At 32.9% G+C, this 23,893-nt stretch overlaps 1 protein-coding gene across 1 annotated transcript; it reads right to left on the bottom strand.

Annotated features, from left to right (window-relative positions):
• Positions 1-5,720: 5,720 nt before the first annotated feature.
• LOC119840443 (muscarinic acetylcholine receptor M2) lies at positions 5,721-15,154 on the bottom strand. Its single transcript, XM_038367064.1, has 4 exons — positions 14,579-15,154; positions 13,182-13,314; positions 9,406-9,586; positions 5,721-7,807 (listed from the first exon to the last, which is right to left on the bottom strand). Exons 1-4 carry the CDS (start codon positions 14,683-14,685, stop codon positions 5,721-5,723), a joined length of 2,508 nt encoding a protein of 835 aa, XP_038222992.1. The 5' UTR covers positions 14,686-15,154.
• Between the last annotated feature and the right edge of the window lie 8,739 nt (positions 15,155-23,893).

Raw genomic sequence — 23,893 nt, 5'->3', positions numbered from 1 at the left:
ATAACGAGGCTAACTTCCTCTCCAATCCACTTTAAAATTTTCCAGAACCGTGAATCGGAAGATAAGCTCACGCTTTACGAAATGAGTGTGTGAATAAGAATTTTTATCTTAATTAAATCTAAATCATCACTACTTATACATACCTGCAAGGTACGTTTTAATTTAATTATAAGCTTATACTGCTGCTATTAATAAATCAAATTTTACTGTTATTCTTAAAGAAAACTCTAATATAAGCGATTATGAAATGTGTTATAATTTTATATTTTATTGTTTCTATACGTACTTGAAGAACGTTTTTACAAGAACCATCAATAAATTATACAAGCTGTCAGTTGTCAGTTTCTGGGTTATCAGATGAACTTTAAGTAATGAGTACTATGTAATATTTTATATTTAGTCGAGTTCTAAGTAAGCAATTTGATTATACTAAACTCCAGATGTAGCAGACCTATCCCCGCTTACTCCCGCACACCTTATTATCCGACGGTCTGTTGTCTGACATCGAAAACAGCAGTATAAAGCCATTGCAGGGGTTTCGAAGAGTACGGTTATAAAATAAGCAGTTTCGTTCTCAGTCGAATAAGTCTCACTTCTGCTGACAAAGAATGAGTGTTATTAATAGAGTAATGATGAAAACGCCGATACTATTAGAATGAATTTAAAAATGCGCGCGACAGCCTCTAAATAGGTTCCCGAGCTGATATTTCGTATGTTGCTCGGGCTGATTCCTCACGTCACTTGATCCTTGCCCCCAACAAAATTGACCAAAATTGATTTTTTTTATATGTATTAATAATATCTTTTTTCGCTTCAGGTAGCATTTCTACCCTGTATATGCGTTTTTCTCGTTTTTGCTTGCAGTAGGAAACTGTGACTTGTAATTTTAAAAATTATACAATTTTTTTTACTTAGAGACAAGTTAGACACACAAAAAATTGGCAGTGAGATGGGATTATTTCCAGTATTTAATCGCGTTTCATATTCGAACGTTTTAATCTCCGATATGATCTGAAGCGTTTATAAAATATATTTTCGCGTTTCATAGCTTGATTCCCGAGGAGATTAATGGCATTATAAACATTTCTGATTTCTTCTAAGGGGTCAACAAGAGCTAAAATTTATTTAGTCTTAGCACAACTTGTGTAAATCACGTTAGAAAAGTGTTTGTCCGATATAAATGCATTACATTTATATCTATATATTAAGAAAATTGAGAAAGTGTAGAAATATATAGTAAGATAGATTCATAGTTAATATATTTAATATATGAACTATAATCGAAAGGCAATTTGTACACCATATCGTATCAGAATACATATTGACAAATTACGCAAATAACACCGAGCTGCATTACCCACAACAGAATGTGATCTATGCGCTAATTACAATAGCCTGCTTTAATTACAATAATGTAAGCGCAATCCCTCTCTCTTAGATATAAGGACTACAATCCTAAAGCTAAAACTTCCCTAGCTTTGGTAAATAGAACAAAGTCGCGATATAAAACATCCACTATGACATGTATTGCAATGGCATACGGTCGTATTTAGTACATTTAGTGATACACGTATCAGTAAGTTGATGTATGAAGCGATTGGATTGCATGTTCGTAGGATTTATATTAATCGATTTCGCTAAAAGAAGTATCGTCACCGTCGTTGTATGTCGTCGTCTAAAGTATGTATGCTTTATTGTCTCTTACGAATATGAATATCTTCATTAAGTCTTATAATATATCTAAAATATGATATAACAATCACGCATGTATTCGGGTCTCATAACCAAGAACCGCACAATGTGGAACAGGAACTTTGACTTCATGTTATCTGACGTTAGCTAAACAAATTAAACAGAAGTCTACAATAGGGACACCCATCATCGCATTGTATGGCTTGACAAGGGACATTGTTTATTTGGTTTTAAGTCAAGAGCGACTGGTGAGTTAGGAAAGTATTTATTTTAAAATAGAATTTTACAAAAGAATCAAGTAGAATTCAAGTATCAACTGTATAGTATTAAATTATGCGTGACTTCACTTTGCTTTTTTTTTGAGGAAGTATTGTGGAGGAAGGATGTGGAACTTTCCCATCGAAAAAGAAAGATTAGACCACTCTATGTATTAAGTATTATATATTACTACATCCGATAATATTACATAAATTAGCATAATACGTAATAATAAAAAGCTTTTAAATGGAACAATTTTAAACGAGGAAGAATGGTTTGTTCGAAACAAACCGAATATTATAATGTAATAACAAAGCAAGGCATTTTTCCCTTGAATTCGATGTTACATAAATTTATCATGAATTCCTTGCAATTCTTAACTAACCTAACCTCAACATTATTTAATAACAATTCATAGAAATCGCGACGAACAAAATCAACTCATTTCGAATACTCTCATTACTTGAAAGATGTAATATTCAATCACCTCATCGTCTGTTAATGATAGAAAAGTCGCTTATGCCTTACGCCCACGCACAACTCAATTGTTCGCCATTCATGACAAGCCGTATCTGAAGCTAGTGGAAATAATATCACGGACCTTAGGTTGTTTTCATATAGATTTCCATTTATAACCAATTCAGCAAAATTCTTGGGATTCTGTTGAATTTGCATTCACATTGTGCTAGAGAATGACATGTATTATTTGATAATACTGGAGTTTATAGACTGACAATGGTCGACCTGGAGGCAAGCATGATTTGATTCAACTTCATGCTTTATTTTGCACGTTTAACAAATTCTAATGTGAGAGTCGAGCACGCTTCTAAATTAATTGAGCCAGTTCACACTCTTTCCTCATCCTTCCCCGTTCTTTCTTCTCGCCGTCAATTATTTACTTATCCCTAACCCTTTAAACGTAGGCAGCGCATTCGAAGAGGCACTATTTCAGCGAATGATAGAAAAATTTTGTTTTTTCTTTGATTTAGTGTTTTTAGAAAACGAAAGACCGTTATTAATATATTTTAATTTAAACGAAATAGGAGTACTATGGCTCTACACTAATGCTGACTGCATTGTTGATAGTCAATCACGGCCACACACGGTACAAAGACTATAAGGGTATGTTAATATTAGGCTTAGTGAATATGGAATTGATAACATGCGCCCTGTTGCGAAGCCGCATACTCGGTTCCAAGCATTTTTACGTAACTGGTTTGTTTTAGCAGTGAATGTGTTAATTACTTCTAAAAAGTTCTTTTTTTATCCTATTATGTATATATAATAATATAATCGCAATTGAAACTCAGGTTTACGAACATGCATATATCAATAGGTTGTACGAAAGTATATGAAAACGTGTAATAATACATTTCCGTAATTTTATTTCTATTTTTTAAGGATAAATAAAACAAAGTGGACAATTAATTTATTTATTTCATCGATATACACAAAACAATTTTTTTATGCATCCGCTAATCATTTATTCAACTATTTTATTACAATATATTCATAAGAACAATTATAACATTGACAATTTGAATTTTTACAACTTTTACATCGGTAACTAATATCTTAGGTAGCTCAATTTAGGTAATAGCAATGAGAAAAAATTCTAACATGACACTTAATTTTAGCCGTAGTTTAACATGATTGTATTTTAAAATTTTGATAAATGTCGACCTAAATACTTTTTATCAAATGAAAATCAACTCCGTTACACGAATCAAAAATACACACACAACTTTGACACAAAGTTAGATTATTCGTAGAAAATAAGTGTTAAATAATTTCTGAGAATCACACTCGAAATATGCTAAAAATATAAGAACACGTAATGTGGTAAAATCTACTATCACGAACTAACTGGATAGTGTTATGCTTTCTGTTTCGAGATACGCTATTTCTTATGAGAATCCTTCATATCGTCTCATGACATTATATTGTCTAATCTACAACTAACAATAAGAGAAGAGATAATGATATAATATGAACACTGAGATTCGAGAAAACACAATATTCATATTTATCACAGAATATTTACCCGTACGGATCGCACCCAACCTGGCTGGAAATGTTTTTGATTAAATACTGTTTATTCCTTTTTACTGTAAATCTCACGGTATGCATTCTTGATATACAATTAAATATTGATGAAAAGGCGCCATTTAAATTTTAGAATAAATTATATGCTCTCTGTAATACTAGAAAATACGAGCATATATTGATTAACTGATTCAGTAAAATGAAATAAACTTATTTCATTACAACACAAGAGTAATAAGAAATTTCGTATGCTTTTGTATTAGTGTTCAACCGTTTAAATCCGTGGTATTTTTTTTTATGTTACGAATAAATGCATTTATGTACCAACGTTCTACATGTTCCAACTTCCAGCGTCAAAACCTTTTCTGTGTTAACAGAGCTTTTTACATTTCAATCATAATCGTGTAATAAAACCTACATTGTTCACTAGAAGTTACTTATGTCCATTATAAGTGTGCGTGAGTAATATTACATAACATAATATACAGTAGTATCTTTTAACTTTACAATGTTACATTTAACTATTGTATCTAATTACATTTCACTTTTGTCTTTCATTTTTGTATTTTTTTAAACAGACACTTACAATATTTGTAGTTAGTGTACGTATAACTACGCATGAATTATACAGTTATATAAATAAGGCAAACTAGTCATGGAAAAATGATACGTCATGCATAAAAATAGTTCACATATCTGCACATCTCCAGTATGTATTTCATAAGTATGTAAGAGACATTCTCGGAATGTATTATACGTAAAATAAAATATATGTGTATAAAGAGTTTCATGGATAGATTAAATAATAGGACATCATACTTTTCGGTGTCGTCATAAATCAAAATTTACATAGCATACAGTTGAAGAAATATAAATTTTTTTCGTTCTTTACATTTCAGTCTAGTGCGAAGTCCTATTCTTTTAGTTAATATTCACTATTCTGCGCTTGTATTGTTTGAAGTTTCATATAACAACGCAGAAGGCGGTCAGTCTGAGTTGCGGTACTATGAGCTTACACATAACTGCAAACGTGGTATCTCGTGCTTCTATCTGCTTATTATATATAGCCTGAATATATGTTATCATACGCCTAAAACTGACAATTCGAATAACATCAAAAATTAATTTAAGTAGTTGTGATTTACATTTAAAATATTGCGCTTAATAATATAAATACTCTCTTAATGTACAAACACTTACAAATTATATTTAAGTACATAAATACAAAATACATAATTGACAATATTAAACGCTAAAAAACTTTAGCTGGGCTCAGTGCTAAGAGCTTTTAAGCGTTTTATATAAATGAGCATTTTAAGGACTATTCTAACGAAATTAAAATTGTTTTGCCAGTTTGTAAAAACTGGACTGCAAATTATGACTTAAGTCATTAAAATACTGAAAATATTGCTAATTATGACAGCTAAGGCTTAAAGATATAAAGAGACTTTTATCTTTAACATATGTACAGTGTTATTGTCTGATTCGAACAATTATACATAAGTACATGTAACATTTATAAGTAAAGTACAGTTATTATTTACAATTATTAAAGCTACAAAGAAGTATTCTCGTACATTAAGCTAGACTTACAAAAATACGTTTATATTACGTATACACAATTTCTATACATCAAAAGCATTAACTACCTTATTACCATAATATTGTCCTAGAACAGAAGATCTGGTTACACCTATTTTAATATTTGCTATAGCTATATAAGTTTAAGTGATGTGAAAATCGCCCTTTAAAAGTCTCATGAAAGTCTTCTTAAATTGTTGGTTCGCTAACGCGTAGCAAAAAGGATTTATTGGGCTATTAGCGTAACATAGGAAATAGGAAAACATATACAAATGCTGGTTTATGCAAGGTGGATTTCGGCAAAAACCTTCAACCAACGCTAATATGTGATATGGTGTCCAACAAACAACAAATGCGCCTAAAATAAAAGATATGGTTCTGAACGCTTTCCTAGCTCTATTTTCTGATTTAGACTTTTGTCTTCCTATACCAGGAAAGAGTCCATCGCGTTTGGATCGCCGTACTTTGAATTTCTTTCCAATGCTTTTTACTAGCTCTTTTCTAGAATCACCTCGACATGACCCGCTTACTGCTGTACTTGATATATCACTATTTTCAATTCCTGGACTTAAACCTGTATTAAGTCTAATTGAAGCAGTTTTGTTTTCAGACGGTTTTGATGTTTGTGTCTCGTTATTATTAGATGAAGACGTAACAAGGGTGATGACAGGTTTTGGACGTTCTCCAGTGGTTAAACTTACCTCTGTATTAACTTTAACAGGTTGTGGAATTGATACATTTGATTTGGGTTGTGTTACTTGTGCTTCAGCTGTTGCTCGTATAAGAGCAGCCTGCAATAAGGAAGTATTTGTTACATTACCAGAATTTAATGTAGGTGGGGATGATGGTTCAGTAGCAGTTGGAAATGTGATAGAAGATGGTGGACTTTCATTTTGTGGTGTAGGAACAATAACTGAGCATTCATCCATGTATCGTAAATCGGCACCATCAAGTCCCGTTAGGATGTCGAACCCGCTTCCATCACATTTAAATGGTTTAGGAAACTTAGCTCTATATGATTCCGAATGAGATGGTGGACTTTCAGAGACCGTGGGACTGCTGCGGAATTCTGATGGAGGGGGAATGATTCTTTGAGCGATTGTGGTTGATACTTCTCTCTCTAATGGTGTAGCTATTCCTGATGATGAAGGCGACATGTTGCTAGTGGATGAAAGAAGCACACTTACGGCAGGTGTTTGTCCATTTTGAGATTGAGCATTCTCTATGTCGAGTATACTTTTCTCTGATATTTGAGACAATGTAGATTTTTGTTTTTCAATTTCATATTTAATTGGCTGGGATGGTTTTGGTTCAGGTTTTAAGAGCATACCACCATTTAAACGCATGTTACTAAGTAATTGCATTGTACTAGTTTGCATGACCAAGTTAGCAACGGAAGAACGTTTCTTCAAATTCGTCTGAGTAGTACTTTCGTCATCTGAATCAAAGGCTGGACTGCTTGATCTTTCGGGTTCAACATGTTCGTCTTTCTTATCTGCCTCCGATTCTGTTGTTGTTGTTGTACCTGTTGCTGTAGCGCTACTTTTATGAGCGGATGATTTTTGACTGGAATTAGAATCTGAAGAACCACCTAAATTCAACAGTGGTGCAGCTAAAGACCCTTTTGGTATTGAATCTTTGCGAATAGTTTCTGATACCTTGATTTGATCTTCACTTGATACAGTAGCTTTGGATAGCGTTGCCATGCCCGCTGCTCTGCCAGCCATGCCTGTCATCACGCCTGCACTCAGCGCCACCATCGACTGCATTTTCCTTTGTTTTGCTTCACTCTTCTTTTGCATGTCATAAGCAGTTTTAAAAATACCAGCATAGAGAACTATCAATACTACTAGTGTAGTCCAATAATAAGCTATAATTAAAGCTGTGTTGAATACAGGGTCTTTTAGAAATTGTACGGCACATTCTCCTTCTTGCAGATCTCTGTAACCTACAAAATGTTCCCATCCAAATATTGTAGTGAAAAATAGCAAGGCTGGCACTATCCAAGTAACTGTGACCATCCATATAACGCGATTTTTTGTTCGCCATGCTCTGTATCGTGCCGCTATTTTAACACTGCAGAATCTATCGACCGTTATCAAAAGTACTGTGTATTGTGATACAAGGCATACGGTGTAATCCACTGATAACCAAAGGTCACATAGTAATGGTCCTAAATGCCAGTAACCTTTCAAAACGTAGTCGGTATAGAACGGCATCGATAAAGTACCTGAGGACAAGGGAAACGCATTTCAAATGAAAAATTAAATGAGTTGGAAGTCATTAATGTGATAATTAAATTCAATGAATGGACTCTATTTGGCTTCAGCCTCGTGATTTAAATTTGAGGAGGTTCGTCAATTGCCCTATATCTGTGGCTAGCTGTGGTTATTACCTGACTTAATTACTAGCAAATTTAACCGAACATTCAGTTTTATCTCCTGAATATCAATAAACGAAACATGTAATTAATCTTAGTTTTTTTATAATAGCCACGAATAAAATGTATAATGTATATTCGTCGTCTGATGGATACAACTTAAAACTTTAATATAATTTAATTTATTAATATAGTACATTAAATCCTACTACGTATTATAAATGTGAAAGTTTGTAAGGATGTGTGTGTGTTTGTTACTCTTTCACGCAAAAACTACAGAACCGATTGCAATGAAAATTGGTACGCAGACAGCTGGACAATTAGAATAATACATGGGCATCTTTTTTTTATATTATATTCCTACGGGATACAGACTTCCGCGGGTGAAACCGCGGGGCGCTGCTAGTAAGTTAAATTTGATGATTCCGCTATTGAAATAGAAATCATATACGTTTGGTAATAATTATATTCATCCATTTTAATACTATAAAAGCTATAAAAAGAATACTTAAACAAAACAAAACTACATTAACAGTATTTGTATCACAAAATCTATCGTAAAAAATACCGAAACCATCACGCATACAAAGGAACATAGCATTTATAATGAACCCTGTTTATTTATAAGTTATACATTCAGACATCAAAACTTTAGGTGTACGGCGAGCAAATACAATTGTGGTTAACATACAACTAACTGGACCACTTGGTTTAGGTTTAAAGTGCCCGGGATACACCAGTAACGTTGTAATATCGGTCGCCATTTCATGCGGGTATTCATCAAACATTGAACGATAACTGTCATGACCCAGATCTAAAAATACGGAGATGTAACAGCGTTATTGCAGCGTGAAAAATAATCTTTGTGGCTCTGTGGGTACATTAAAGTTCTTATAGCATGATTCAGACAATTTTTCTAGTCTATTCATCCATTGTTTTCTTTACCGATAGCAAGTCAGAAGTTAATTGAAAAAAATATTAGTTCTTTCCCTATTTATTGTAGGTTTGTGGAACAAAAGGCGAATGTTGAAAATCTTGGTGGGAAGATATATAATTTACCTTTTCGTGTCTTTTCTCGTAAACGCAATATTTCATTTAAAAAGATGCCCATATTGAATTTTTCATCGCAAGATAGCTTTTGGATAACTTGATAAAATTGATATAAATTGTCTACAAAAATAATCACAATTATGAATTCGAAAGACTGACTTTGAGGTGAATACCTATATTACATTTTATGACATATAACGTCACGTCTTTTTAAATACCTACATTATAAAAAACATTTTAAAATATTCATAAAGGTGTATAAAACATCAGTCTGTTATATTCATGTGTGATTTTATTACAAAAACATTTGATTGTTTAAGCATGCACTCCAAAACAACACCAAAAACCTTATTTTGAAATTTCGAAAAGAATTCAACATAAACACAGCTAAAACTTACCAATCAATAAATCGGTAGCAGCCAGGGACGCGATGAAATAGTTGCTTGGTTGACGAATAGTTCTATCCACTAGAAATGCAAGGAGTACCAGAACATTCCCGCTGACGGTCAGAAGGATTACCAGGATCAAGCATGCGGCTATGATGGAAGCCAGCCACATGGGAAACGGCGGCAAAACGGGCTGCTGCAATAAAAGTAATTTGATGTGAAAACATACGGGTGTTTTATATTATTATCTATTGTCGTTTCTATGAGAAGTTATCAGTTATTATTAAATAATAAACATAAATGATTTTAATAAAAAAAATGTTCAGTTATTAAGTTAGAAGATTATTTCTTAAAATAAGTATTAAATACCTTTCTGAACGAGTATGGACAAAAAACGTGTTTATTCATATAAAAACATTATTAAATTATCAGCTTAATTTAAGCTGTTGTATCTAAACTTCCAAGGTATGAGCATTATGATGGATGACGCTTTAAAGTTAGCGATTTATACAGTTCTCTAGAATAAATCATATTATATAACGTTGTGGAATACTGATTTAAGAGATGTTGTATATAATAATAAACGGATTAAGCCTGCTAACTATTATTTAATGTATCTTCTCCTTTTTTGATACTTGATTCAACTGTATTTTATGTTTTTGGTATCTTCATTTGTAAAAAAATATTTTGTTAATACACACATTTCATTTGCTTTATTTGGAGCAATATGGGTTAAGATTATAAAACAATAGAATATTATTAATACCATTTTATTTTCCATAGTCGTTCAGTCAAATGTCACATTGACGCAGTTAATAAGTGCGAATTTGGATTAACAATATCGTATCGGATATTCATTTTGGAATCGCGGTCTGCAATTGTGTCCAGCTTTTACCTCCCACAATTTCAATCTGGTATTCATCTGTTGACTTTCAGCTTGGAGTAAAGCGAATCGATTAAATGAAATGGCTATGCAACTACGGTACGCTTCGGCCCTGACACCAACTGCATCGATTACCTATCACCTTACTGACTTTTAAATATTATGGGATATTGTGACTCATGTGCATGTAGCCTATAATTACATTAATATTATATGTATTTATTTACTTTTTATTGCATCAAATCAAAAGTACGATAAAAACTAAATAAAATTACAATTTAAACAAATAGAAAGAAAGAAAACAAGCTTTATTGCCACATAAAAAAATAACATACAACCAAACCCATGGAAAAACTAATATATAATTAAAAAAATTAAAACTAGTATAAATTAAAATTAACATGAAAAATGAACATGGCAATCGGGACAGACTCAGCCATGCTGACGGGCTTTAACCCCCGAACAGCACGATTCGCGAAATTGCGGTTTTATCGCTATATAGCGATTTATTTCAGGTAACCAGACGTATGGAGAGAAATTACATACAGGAGTAGGGCATATCTATGTTATATGCGATATTTATTTAAGGAAATATTAATGCGAAAGTAACTCTGCTTGTATGTATTGTCTTCACGCCTAAACCCCTTAACGATTTGGTTTGAAATTGGTTTTAAGGTAGTTTGAGATCCTAGTAAGGATATAGGCTGGTTTTTATCGCGGAATTCATATGGCAACGGGAACTACACGGGTAAGGGACTATGTTCATTGACAACACGAGCGAAGCCGCAAGCGGAAAGCTGTACTAAATATGATTAGGTTTATTTTACTGCTCATGATGGTCATTCATTGTTTTTTTATTTTAGGCTAAATCAATCTTTACCTTCATATTTACATAATATTCTTGAATTCACACGTCCGGATACATGCATCTTCTTATAGAGGTCGCTATTAACAATAATAACTTCATAAATATGATCGTGTAAAGAAATCGAAAAAGTATCTTTCAAATTTAAATGTCATATAATATTCATACTATTTTACATTACCGAAGTTAAATATGATCAGTCTTAATGTTTCTTGATTTTGAAGACAAAAGTTAAATGGATGTTTGATTGATTACTTCTTGATTAAACGAGGAAATTTGAATCTTAACAGCTTTGATTTCACGGGAAAGTTTTAAGAAATAACATTTAATTTGATGTTCGTTATTATTTGCTATTGTATATGTTTAGTTTGCCTTTTTTTAATATATACGGTGTAATTTTGTTAAACAAAAATAGAATTTTCGTAATTATTAATTATATATTTAATAAGCAATTGATCAATTCCACTCACGACGATTAAAAAATTAGGGGCGGTTTTAAAAGGCGAAAATATGAACTATATGAATTGAATGTTGGCAAAATTAGTTACTTTGTTTTCGATTAGTTTTTTGGTTCCGAACTAGGTTTTTCATGTCATAGCGGGCAACTGTACTGGTATTTCGCCAGAAAGTAAATGATCACCTACATGAACACTTAGAGATGTATTGCTTTGCGAATCTGCGACTAAAAAAAAGTAAGACCTGAGAAGGGTGAAAATTTCCATAATATAAGACAAAAAATTAATCCTTATATTAAATTAATCCTTATATACAAAAAATCAATTCTTTGTGTTTCGTGAAAGATAAATGTAAACAAAGAGATACCAAAATTAATTGAAAAAAATCATTACTCGGTAATAGAGATATGTTTAGAGACAACAAGTTAGCTAAAATAATTGTTTACATATTTGTTTCCACTGTGCATTACAAAAATGATAGTCGTCTAAAACTACAGAACTGTAGTAAAAACAAAACATTAAAAGTAGGGAAAACAGTCGTGAGGATTGTCGTACCATGGAGGGTTCAAATCCTGTCTCATGTCCAATTTTTTTCTTAATTTGTTTATTTAAAATCATTTAAATGCTATAAATCTAAAAACAGAACATAGTGAAGTCTATAAAGTTTAGCAATAAATTTATTTTCAACTACGAACTTCGTGTGTAGGTATATGTGAAGTCCCGTGTCCCCTAGTGGGGTATGGGGCAGATGATGTACATCTGTTTCACTGATCGATTTTCTTTACGGACAAGTAGGTGATCAACCTTCTGTGTCCTGCCAGACCGAGACATTTTTTTTGTGCGTCCCCACCGGGAATTGAACCCAGGACCCCTCGGTTCTACGCTCACGCGTTAACCATTGTACCAAGGAGGCGGTCGTGTGTAGGTAATCGCTGTTAAAACATTGTAAATCTCTTAAGTTGAATACAGATTCTTATACCGTAAACCTGTCGTTAAACCTTCGGTGGTTTTAAATAACACTTAACATTAAGGGCTGAATAAAATTCCACTTTGGGGTCGCACAGAATAAGCACTGGCTAAGCAAACATTTTAATGCGCTATTAAAAGGCCGCCTGTCGTAAAACTGAGGGCTGTCTAATCTCTAGAAATCGTTCTTTTACTACAAAAATTACTCTTGAAAATGATGTTTTATATTTTTATAACATACGAAAAGATCATCCATTCGATAATGTTTCATTGCTTAGTTGTAATAAAAGTTAAAGGATAAATTGTGTCATTGGTAATCAACGCACATCACTGAAAGGCGCTGTTTGATAAGAGCTTTTAAATCTATGTTGCCAACCTTACTGCAGACTCTAAAGTTATACTATTATGTATAATCTTATTAAATTACTAGCTGTACGCTCCGACTAAACCCGAGTAATATTTTATCGTAATTGATTAAATTCGCTTGAGTTGTTTAGAAGTCCATTGCGTACAAACAATCTGACACGTAATTTGTATATGTTTAGATTACACACATAGCCACGTGCATATAAATTAATAGTATACTGTCATATTACAATAGAAACAAATATCTCACCACTTGATTACTCGGAACATCTTCAATGGAAGAGTTGAAGTAGTAGCTATCGGTGAAATTAGTAACATTACTGATGAAATCTTCGCATTCAGTAAAGCTGGATATACATGGACGCTGCTTGAACTTCTGAAGTTTCCTGATGAAGAAAAATACGCCTGATCAAAACAATAAAAATTATTCGTTACTTTCAGAACTTAAATTACATGGAAACTAATATAACATGGAATTTAAATGGGAAATTTGATCTTATTCAATAAAGGAATGATCACTGTCCTATTTTATTGAATTTTTTTTTTTTTTTTTTTATGTCATAGCGGGCAACTGAGCTGGTGGTTCGCCTGATGGTAAGCGATCACCACCGCCCATGAACATTCGCAAAGGTAGTGCCTCTACGAATGTGCAGCCCGCTTTTATGGGATAAGGGAAAAGGAAAGGATTAAAGACTGGAAAGAAGGAATGGACTGGGATGGGTGAGGAAAAGGAAATAGGCCTCCGGCTCCCCCACTCACCGTACGAAACACAGTGGCATGCCACTATTTCACGCCGGTTTTCTGTGGGGGTGTGGTACTTCCCCGGTGCGAGCTGGCCCAATTTGTGCCGAAGCGTGCTCGACTACCACAATAGAATAAATATTAACGAAAATAAATATTTATATAACGACTAATATATATTTAGGAAACGTCACAAAACACTCACAATTTTTGCTATTCATGAAATAACATAAAAACCTCAAAGGAAGTCACCACGTTTATCAAGTTTGGAACCTTAAACATACATCATATTTCTACACAATTCTACGAACATACAGCCGGTTTTCCTATGACACGCAGAAACGGCCGAGTGTATAGAAAAATGCAACTACAAATTGCATGAAAATAAACTATCCCGCCGTCACGAGGAAATTAGTTCATCAAAAATGAATGCACCGCCAGGATAGTGTAAGAGTGCTTACATTTCACATTCAATAGCTTTTTGGCGTAAGTGTCTTTGGATCGAGCGCAGACGCTTGCAACTATTTCCTTTGACTCTTAGATTGAATCTCTGGAACATGTTATGTACGTACATTTGTAAGTATTTGTCTTGGAACATGACTATGGGGAAAATAGTTGATTCGGCAAACGATGATGTGCCTGGATAATACTATTATTTGAGGATGTTAAAACAATTTGACGACTTTTTGTCATAACTATCGAAAACAGAAAAAATATGGGCCTTGCGCCTTTAAATTAAAAAAATATGAAATTAACTCCAAGATTGGTCTTTTTTTGAAAAACAACATTCATAATATGCCTATAATAATCGATATAGATATGATGAAGTTCAAGCGTATGATATATCCTTAACAAAAAATATTATTCAAATGCTTATGATCACCAGGTTTTATTTATTAGAATTCTTACCACTGAGTAATGAAGTTGGTCCCAATAGTAAATATAGGCGTCGATCTATTGAAATCAAGGTTCGTCTCTGTAGCATTCATTATTGTTCCTGCACCGACACTATTCATCGTCCCAAATGCTCGACTACTGCATCTAGTGGAAACGGTTTTAACTTTGATAAAAATGCTTATATTCAAATTTATACAGCGAATACTGGTGCATATATAATCCGTTTGCTAGCGTTCTATTTTTAAAATTAAACTCGCTAAATTGGTTGATGGATTTTAAAAATGGAATAAGATTATGCATTGGATTAAAAAAAAAAATGCCGGACATGTAAGTTTGTACAAATTGGTTGTAAAAAAGCAAATCTGCAAAAAACTTCGCTGCCCATCGAATTACGGATTGGCTTGATCTACCTATTGTTGTCTGACCAATTTTTTTTTTTATTATTTATTGCTATAGCGGCAGCAGAGATACAGCTTCTGTGAAAATATTAACTGACCAATTATAACGGTCCATAAGATATAACCTAGTTATAGACGAATAGGCAGAAAAAAAGACAGACAGCGAGGTTTTAGCTATAGTTTATACTTTATACTCCAAAAATAAAGAGCAAACATTATTGGATGGAGGTAGAATCAGGGTGTAGAATTAAAGCGAGGCAAAGAGATCAGATAAAGCTTAGTGCACATTTAGATGGGAAATAATGTAAAAAAAAAACACAAAAAAAAAAATTAAGCTTGAGTCCTTTTTATCAAACAAAAACATAAAATCCTATAAATGGTTGTAGTTAAATTTCTTTTATCGCAATATATATATGTACGATAAAACAAGGCTCTCAAAGACCATTTCCCTAAACACAAAAATAACCAACATTCTAATATACAAGTATCATAAAATATTCTTTGGTCCATAATAATATGTAGGTATGATATATAATTTTACTCACCATTACAGATACGGCTGGTGGCACACTGCGGCGCGCGTCCGGTGCCGGCCTGATACCTCCGCGCACTCCATGCATATATAGCCTTATTTTACCTGAAATTGAAGCCTTTGCTATATGTGTTTTTATGTGATATTTATTAAATGGATCATTTTTTATGAATTACATTATTTTTAAGTATACGACGTACGTTACACATTTTTTAGTTAAAATGTAGTATTTTAATGTTTTTACTAAACTTAATAAGTTTTATAACGCAGTTTTCTATTATATTAGTTTACTGAATAGATTTTCTCTGCTTAGAACTAGTTCCTAATAACTCCTTTTGTTTAATAGGTTTTATTTATCTTCCCTAAACATCCATCAAATAAAATAATATAACATTTAAATCAGTTCATCACTAGTAAAACCTAAATGAAAGAAGTTATTTTATATTTTATCGTCTTTTATAAGAAAGTCTATCATGTATTATTGCATCCGTGCGAACCCGGGGCGGGTGGCTAGTAACATATAATCAGAATGCTTTAAGTTGCTTTAAATGTTGCATTGTATAACCATTTTGTAGCGACATTTACTCGTGACGTAACATCATGGAGTAATTCTGGAAATAGACAAATACCACTCTTTTTTCATGACATGTACACATTGAAATGTAGGTGTAAAATTTGATTGAAAACTTCTTTTTCTAAAATGTTAAATTTCCAGGATTTTAAATTAAAAACCCTTTTCTTAAGGGCTTTCAATTTAAAAATCACTTGATGATTTCATAAATATTTATTTATTCCAACATAATAATCGAAATATTCACTGAATCTCAGTTTTTAAAAGTAAATAAAAAAATTGTATTTTATATTTTCGTAAGCTGTTATTTACTAAACACTTCTACCAAGAGCTCGTTCTGCGTCAGATTGGGTTTTTCATATAAAATTTCTCAGTTGTGTATTGCAATTGTGTCTGGATTATTGCAGGTCTCGTCCCCTATTACAATAAGATACTTAAATATAGCCAGCGAAATGTATAGTATGGTGAGCACGTGTTCAACCAAACGGAGAATATTGGGGCAAGTAATTTTGTGTTTTGTTCTTATAAGACTTAAGCGTATTTTAGTGTTTAGGTTTATGATAACCCTTTACTAATAGATGTTTGTATTGCTATCCCAATGTGTGTGTAGAGAAATATTCATAAAGTGAATTTATATTTAAAAACGTGTTTTACGAAATTTAATTATTACTATTATCTACACAAGTTTGTGGTAGTTTTATAATATATTAGCTTTCGCTTGCGATTTCGTCATCATAGTCAAAGGAAGAGTTTAACAGCCCAGTTGCAATAGCATTTCCAGGATACAAACCTACACCTTTCTCGGATATCAAAACAGACAATTTGGTACAGAGGTACCTGTTCCAAATTGCACTCAAATCGATCAAGCAGTTTTCGAGACTAGCGCGGTCTAGCAAAAAAATTCGTTGGCTTTGTATATTAGTATATTGATTTTCCATACTTGTTGTAAACAAAGAATGAAACTTACATATGTATTATGTAAAAAATGAATTTAGATCAAAGTTTAAACAAAGAGTAATAGCAAGATATTACAGAGGGTTCAAGCTAATCTGTATTCAGCCCGCGCCGGGTGACCCGTACGTACTAAGTTACAATTTGTGACGGATTATGCTTGAAGCATTGACCTATTTCAGTGTTTAATATGTCGAAATTTGTTGCCCAGTAAAAAATTAAATGCAACAAGTATATGTTGATGATGTTTATGTGGTCCCGGCTTTTGAAACTGCGGCTTATTTTTATATTTTTAATGGCTTTCCGTGAAGCCTCCATTCTATTTTTGTAAACATCATTGAATTCTGTTGAAGAATTTATAATACAAAGTCTGCTATAATAAATAAAGGTTAAGTTGTGGCTACGTGGTGGTAAATTATGCCTTCATCCACATTGGAGACTCACAAACTTGTTGTGTCATCACCGATCATTGATAAGTCTAGAAAGTTTTAAATAAATTTGTACTTTTAAAGTATGTGAAATTCGAGTGTAAATGATTCTCTTACACACAAACACTGGTGAAGCTAATAAAAAGGTATTAAAAATGATAGGTAATTGCTAACTACTTAATATGCACTAATTGAGAAAGTTCCTGTTGATAAATTGTGAAAATCTATTATAATTGTAATTATATGATGTACACTAATTTAATACTAAAATATTTGGAATTTGAAATTGAATTATAATTCGCTAACTTCGCGTTATTTTGGGGTATGATGTGATTTTCGATGATGTAGGTTTGTTAACTATATATTGTAGTGTAATAACTTCTTATCTTTTTTTTTCAAATTTGTAATATACAAGAACCTAACTATTTACCATTGCATAATTATAATTATTACTAGCGCTATGAATTTTCGAAAATAAAAGCTTAATTCAGATTTGAATATGTGGATGAGAGATATTGTAGAAAAATTATTAAGTGAAATGATTGTGATATCGCTTTGATATAAATAATTTCGAGTTGCTTGAAGAATGTTTTTGATTCGAACTGACCATTAAAGGGTTCACATTGAACATATAGTGGAACTTATTTCAACTTCTATTCCAATACAAATAAAGTTGAAATTTATTCGATAGTATGTCTACGCTACAGCCGCTTTCAGTTCACTGATTCACGCACTGGGTTGGAATTAAATGGAGGCTACCTTTGTCTTATATTATTGATGCTATTTCGAAGGAAATTATCAGGAAATGTGAAAAGTCAGAACCAAACGGATACATGTGTGATATTATTGTTGCCAGGTTGCCTGGCAGAGATTGCTGTCTAGCAATAAGGCCGCCTTTTGTACAGAATATCATTGTGCCATATTATATTTTGTATAAACTATTCTTTCTGTTTTGTACAATAAAGTATTATAAATAAATAAATAAATAAATAAATATTGTTAGTTACATTTGTTTCACGAATTAAATCTATACTTATAAGAGGAAAGTTTGTATTTAAATATGTTTACAAAGTTTTCACACAAAAATGACTGAACCGATTTCAAAAATTCTTTCACGGTTAAAAGGTGCAACTTCACTAAGTGATACAGGCTATAGATATAGCATGTGCGAAACCAGGTTGAACAGATATGTATATTTATGATAGATAGGTATATTATTTGTAGTATGTTATATTTTGTCAAGATAAGAACAACCTAATATCAAACATTATCTACATTAATTATACACATCTATAGGAGGTAACAAACACTACTTGCAATAATATATAATTCATATTTTCTATTTACACTTTCACATTCACAAAACTGTTTCTTCTCAATTCGACATAAAATTTCACACTGCTAAACATTAAAGTTTGAATCATACAATCAAGGATAAATGCATGGCGTTCATTTTTTTTTTATATAAAGTAATGATGAGAACCAACTGACATAACTAGTGCATAGAGAAAGCCTTCATATGGTGCTATCACAATTAATATCGAGGTTGCCGTACAGTGGTTATATCGTCTCAAGGCTGAGACAAGACCCTTTTAATACACATGACTAACTGCATACACGTCAATATTGTTCATGTTTGATTTGATTAAAGAGTGGTTCGCCTGGTGGTAATCGACCACCACCACACATGATCATTTGCAGAGGTCTTACGCCCCTGCCACTTCTTGTTTTTACTATCATATAGAATAAGGAGTAAAAAATGACGATTATAAGGCGGGATTTGAACCTAGGTCCTCTGTTTGACCTAAATTTATTTATAATTAAGCTTGTATTGCACAATATTAGTGTAATTTCATACTGCTGAGAGAATTTAATAAATTGCCTAAGGGTTTTTTTAGTAAATCCATAATTTTTAATGTAATACATGTAGTAACCATTATGATGTTGATGATGATGCTGATGATCTGTCATTAATCAAGACTGTATCACTGAAAGATAAAAAATAAACTAAGTATAACATATGCACACAATAGGGCTTTATATATTCATATCGCTAAGGCAGCGATCTCTTATAGACCTAGTCAAGAAGATGCATAAAATTATAATAGTCGCCGCGTAGTCGAAAGAAAAGATAGCATGGTGGGATTACCGGGATAAAAATTAACACACGTTCTTTTTCGGGTATTAACTTTGTAACTAGCATGTACTATCTTTAGTATATACAAATAGCAGTACATAGCAATATGGAATAATAGAAATAAGCTACCAATATTTATAATTTTAGGGACGAGTACTTAATACTGTATATAATACGACATAAAACAAATACCAACGGATAACTTCCTTTAAACTAAAGACTTGGAGTTTGAGTGTGACCATGCTTATAATAAATTGGCAAATGTAGTGGAAATATTAATTCTGATTTATATTATATATATTCAACTGTGGGTGGCAAGCGAGGGTGTGTGAGTGGGCTTGCGGAAGACCTTGGCTCGGTGCTGTGTGTGATCAAACGCTTTTTATATAATATATAGATTCCAGTGTATAATTTATTTCCTCAACGACGTGAACGTAATAAACAGAACGAGTCAATTATTACCTATATATGAATCGTTATTTTATTAAAGCTACAAAGCTTTAGTCTTATTCAAACAAATTATTTTTAGTCAGTGATGTATTGTTTTTTTTTTTTTAGTATGTTTGATCATTTTATGCATGTTATGCAATAAGTTATATAAACAGCAATAATTACTTTAACAAAAATCTGGACCAAATTTATTATATTGTGGGAGTCAAGCATGCTTCGGCACGAATTGGGCCAGCTCGCACCGGGGAAGTACCCCACCCCCATAGAAAACCGGCGTGAAATAATAGCATACTATTGTGTTTCGTACGGTGAGCGGGGGAGCCGGAGGCCCCATTTCCTTTTCCTGAACCTTTCCAGTCCATTCCTTCTTTCTAGTCCTCAATCCTCCCCTTATCCCTTACCCCTTAAAAGGGGGTAGCGTATTCACAAAGGCACTACCTCTGCGAATGTTCATGGGCGGTGGTGATCGCTGAGCATCAGGCGAACCACCAGCTCAGTTGCCCGCTATACTATACTAATACAGAAACCAAAACTAAAACAGAAGGAACCAGCTTTAAATATAAAAAATACATCAAAATCGGTTCATCCAATCAAACGCTCTGAGGTAACAAACAAACACAAAATACAGTTAAATTGAGAACTTTCTCCTTTTCTGTGTGTTTCGAACTAGGTATAGTTCGAAAAATAACTGTACCAAACTATTTGTCCACTGGCCTGTATTATTCTAAATTATTATATACTATATTCATAATACAATGGCCTACATAATAAATATAATAATCTCTATGGATAATATCAAAGCCGAACATTGTTGACCTCATGCATAATGCAACTATTGATAAAATTTTTAACAAGAAAACTTATATCTGCTACTATTTTCCTGTTTCATAGAGCCAAAACCAAATACCAAATAACAAACGGACTGAGTCTCTTAATATTTATATATATATAAGATTAGTTTCAACATATACGTATACGTTACGTACATATACGTAAAAAATGTATAATATGTACGATATTATACATTTTTTCAATGTTGTAGCGGACAACTGAGCTGGTGCTTCGCCTGATGATAAACGATCAACCCCGCGCAAGACCGATTGTAGAAGTAGGTCCTCTGCAAACGCGTTGTCCGCTTTCTAAGGAAATGGGATGGCGAATAGTTATTCATACACATCTTCTGTGGGGGTGTGGTACCTTCCCCGATGCGGCAATTAGTGCCAAGGCGTGCTCGTCTTCCACATTTATGTAACATAACAGTAAATATATGTATTGATATTAAACTTATTGTTCATATTTTATTGTTACTTTTTGTTTATTATTAATTTTCCAGCATATGTGCCTTTCGCTTTTAAAATATTTTGTCGTTTACCCAACGGTTGCCTGATAGAGACGGCTTTTAGCCGCCATTTACATACTAGTTTTATGTCGCTTTTGTTAAGTTTATCTCTGTTTTATATTTCGTAAGTGTGCAATAAAGAATAAATAAATAACATAAACCTAAGTAAAATAGATCGGTATTATTTGTAGCAATTGCATAAGGGCGGATTTGTATGTCTCTGTCGTAGCAACGCAGTGCTGCTTTTCAATGACCCGTGTGACAGCTACCGATCCGCGCTTGAAATATTATTTGCATTTTCTATTGTTTATGAAACTCACGGTTTCTTTGTGGAAATACTTAGAACGCCCATGTTCCCCCTCTGAAACCTTGTACTATACTAACAATAGGCAATCATGATGCGTGTTATTTATTGCCTGGATATCCGTTTTTCATTGTTTGAATGATTTTCAAAACTTGTGTAATATAATGTTTTTATTACAGTTAAGAGGAGTATAGTCTAGTTTATTTATAAAGCTGTTAGTCGAACCCCATGCTATGATACAACTAAATGCTAATATATTTTTTTATATGTGGATGGCAAACTACCATCCGTATTGACTAGTGGAAAGCAAGTGCATCACCTACAGATATCAGCAACACAGGTAACGGCAACTAATGAGTTCCTTCGAATCACTTTGACCTTACTAATATTATAAATGCAAAAGTTAATAAGGATGTGTGTGTGTTTGTTGCTCTTTCACGCAAAACCTACTCAACCGATTGCAATGAAATTTTGTCCATAGATAGCTGGACAACTGGAATGATATATAGGCAACTTTTTATCCCGATGTTCTTACGCGATACGGACTTACGCGGGTGAAACCGCGGGGCGCAGCTAGTTTTTTTATATTTTAAAACCAAAAATTTAAATTTTTCCACTTTTTAGCAACCAAAGCAATGTTTACAATATGCATACTTTCTCGATCTAGAAACAAAGTCTGCCGTATCGAACCGTTCCGTTGGAATCTATGTGTTTGACACTAGTAGCTGTGTTTTTTAAGTTACTGCTAAGGATAACATTGAAACATACTAAGCTTTAAGCCTAATATTAATTGAGATTTTTTTCAATATTTCTTATTTTATGGAAGATAAGACATTTAATACATTAGCATATAAGTGGAGTTGACCCCATTATGTACTAGAATGCATATAATACATTGCAACTGTTTCGTACCAGGTCAAGGGTGTATTCCATCTACGTGGGAGGACATCACGTAGCGAGATTAGAGATATGTGTACAGGAATCACAATGATATAGTCGGCCGTGTTGTTAAAGGAATTTCCTATCGTAAGGAGATGTTACACCGCACTAAAAATAAGCCTATATCAGTCTCTAGCCTCCTAGCTTTCTGTATTTGCACAAATCATATTTAAGATAGATCCGCTGTGAATCAAAGACAAAAAACAGATAGACTTTCACGTTTATACTATAAACTAAGAATTTCTTGAGCTACTTCTGCGTAATTAAGACTAAAGTAGTATTTGCCAGGAAGGAAATGTATGAAGAGGGATCCTTGGAAAAGGACTGATTAATTACTTTAGTTGGATGTAGCGAGTTTCGCTACTAGTACATGACGACGAATAAAAATTCATACTTTTATTTCATCAGTAAATAACCAGCTGAAATTCAGATGAAGTAATTCGTAGATAAAGTTTATTTCACAAGCAATAGTTATCATTTTCTCGTTAGTTTTTAAAGTTAAAAACTTTAAAGTTTAAGGTTTATTGAAGTGTAATAATGTGGCACATTTCTAAAGAAGTTCCTAGAAACGCCAGTAAGTTTCTTTAACTTTTCAGAATGGAGTTCTTAATTTCTATAATGTTTCGTTCTTATTTTATTCTGCTCACACAAATTAAGATATAGACAATTTACTTTCAATTTTTGTCCACATCTCAACAATCATTTGAAACAATTTCTCTATTTTTAACAATACGTGGGGTTTTGATTATAATTTAAAGCATTTGATCTACTGTACCTAATTAACTTAACAGAATCTTCCAAAAACCTTACGAACTGGACTCGAATGACCAAAGAGATTTCATTAAAGCTTTTAATAGACTTTTAATAGAGTGCGAGATTCACAAATTCGTATAAGAGAAGTGGTTCTTTTTTTGTCATAAAAATAACAAATGAAAGGATTCGTTTCCACCGATTCCAAACCTATATTTGTAAATTAAAGTAAGATACTGAAAGGTAGGTAAAGTGGCCACTGATAGGATGTTTAACTATTTTATATAGAAATTCCTTTGGAAAGGAAACTATGCAGATAAAATCTCGGCACTATTTCCATTTGACTGAGCAAGCGGAGCCGCGGGTAGAAAATTAGTAACTAAATATTAGAAATTAAAAACTTTTTAACGGAGTTTAAACGCGATTTATTCATTGTATTATTAACCCGACATTTCGAACATTTTACAGCGAGCGTGGTCACGGGGAGACAGTCTCCCCGTGTCAGTCATCGCGTTTTAAATCCGTTAA

Source organism: Zerene cesonia, chromosome 6, assembly GCF_012273895.1.
Source record: "Zerene cesonia ecotype Mississippi chromosome 6, Zerene_cesonia_1.1, whole genome shotgun sequence".
NCBI lineage: Eukaryota > Metazoa > Arthropoda > Insecta > Lepidoptera > Pieridae > Zerene > Zerene cesonia.
Note: the sequence above shows the minus strand (reverse complement) of the source record. Positions and strands in the feature narration are given on the sequence as shown.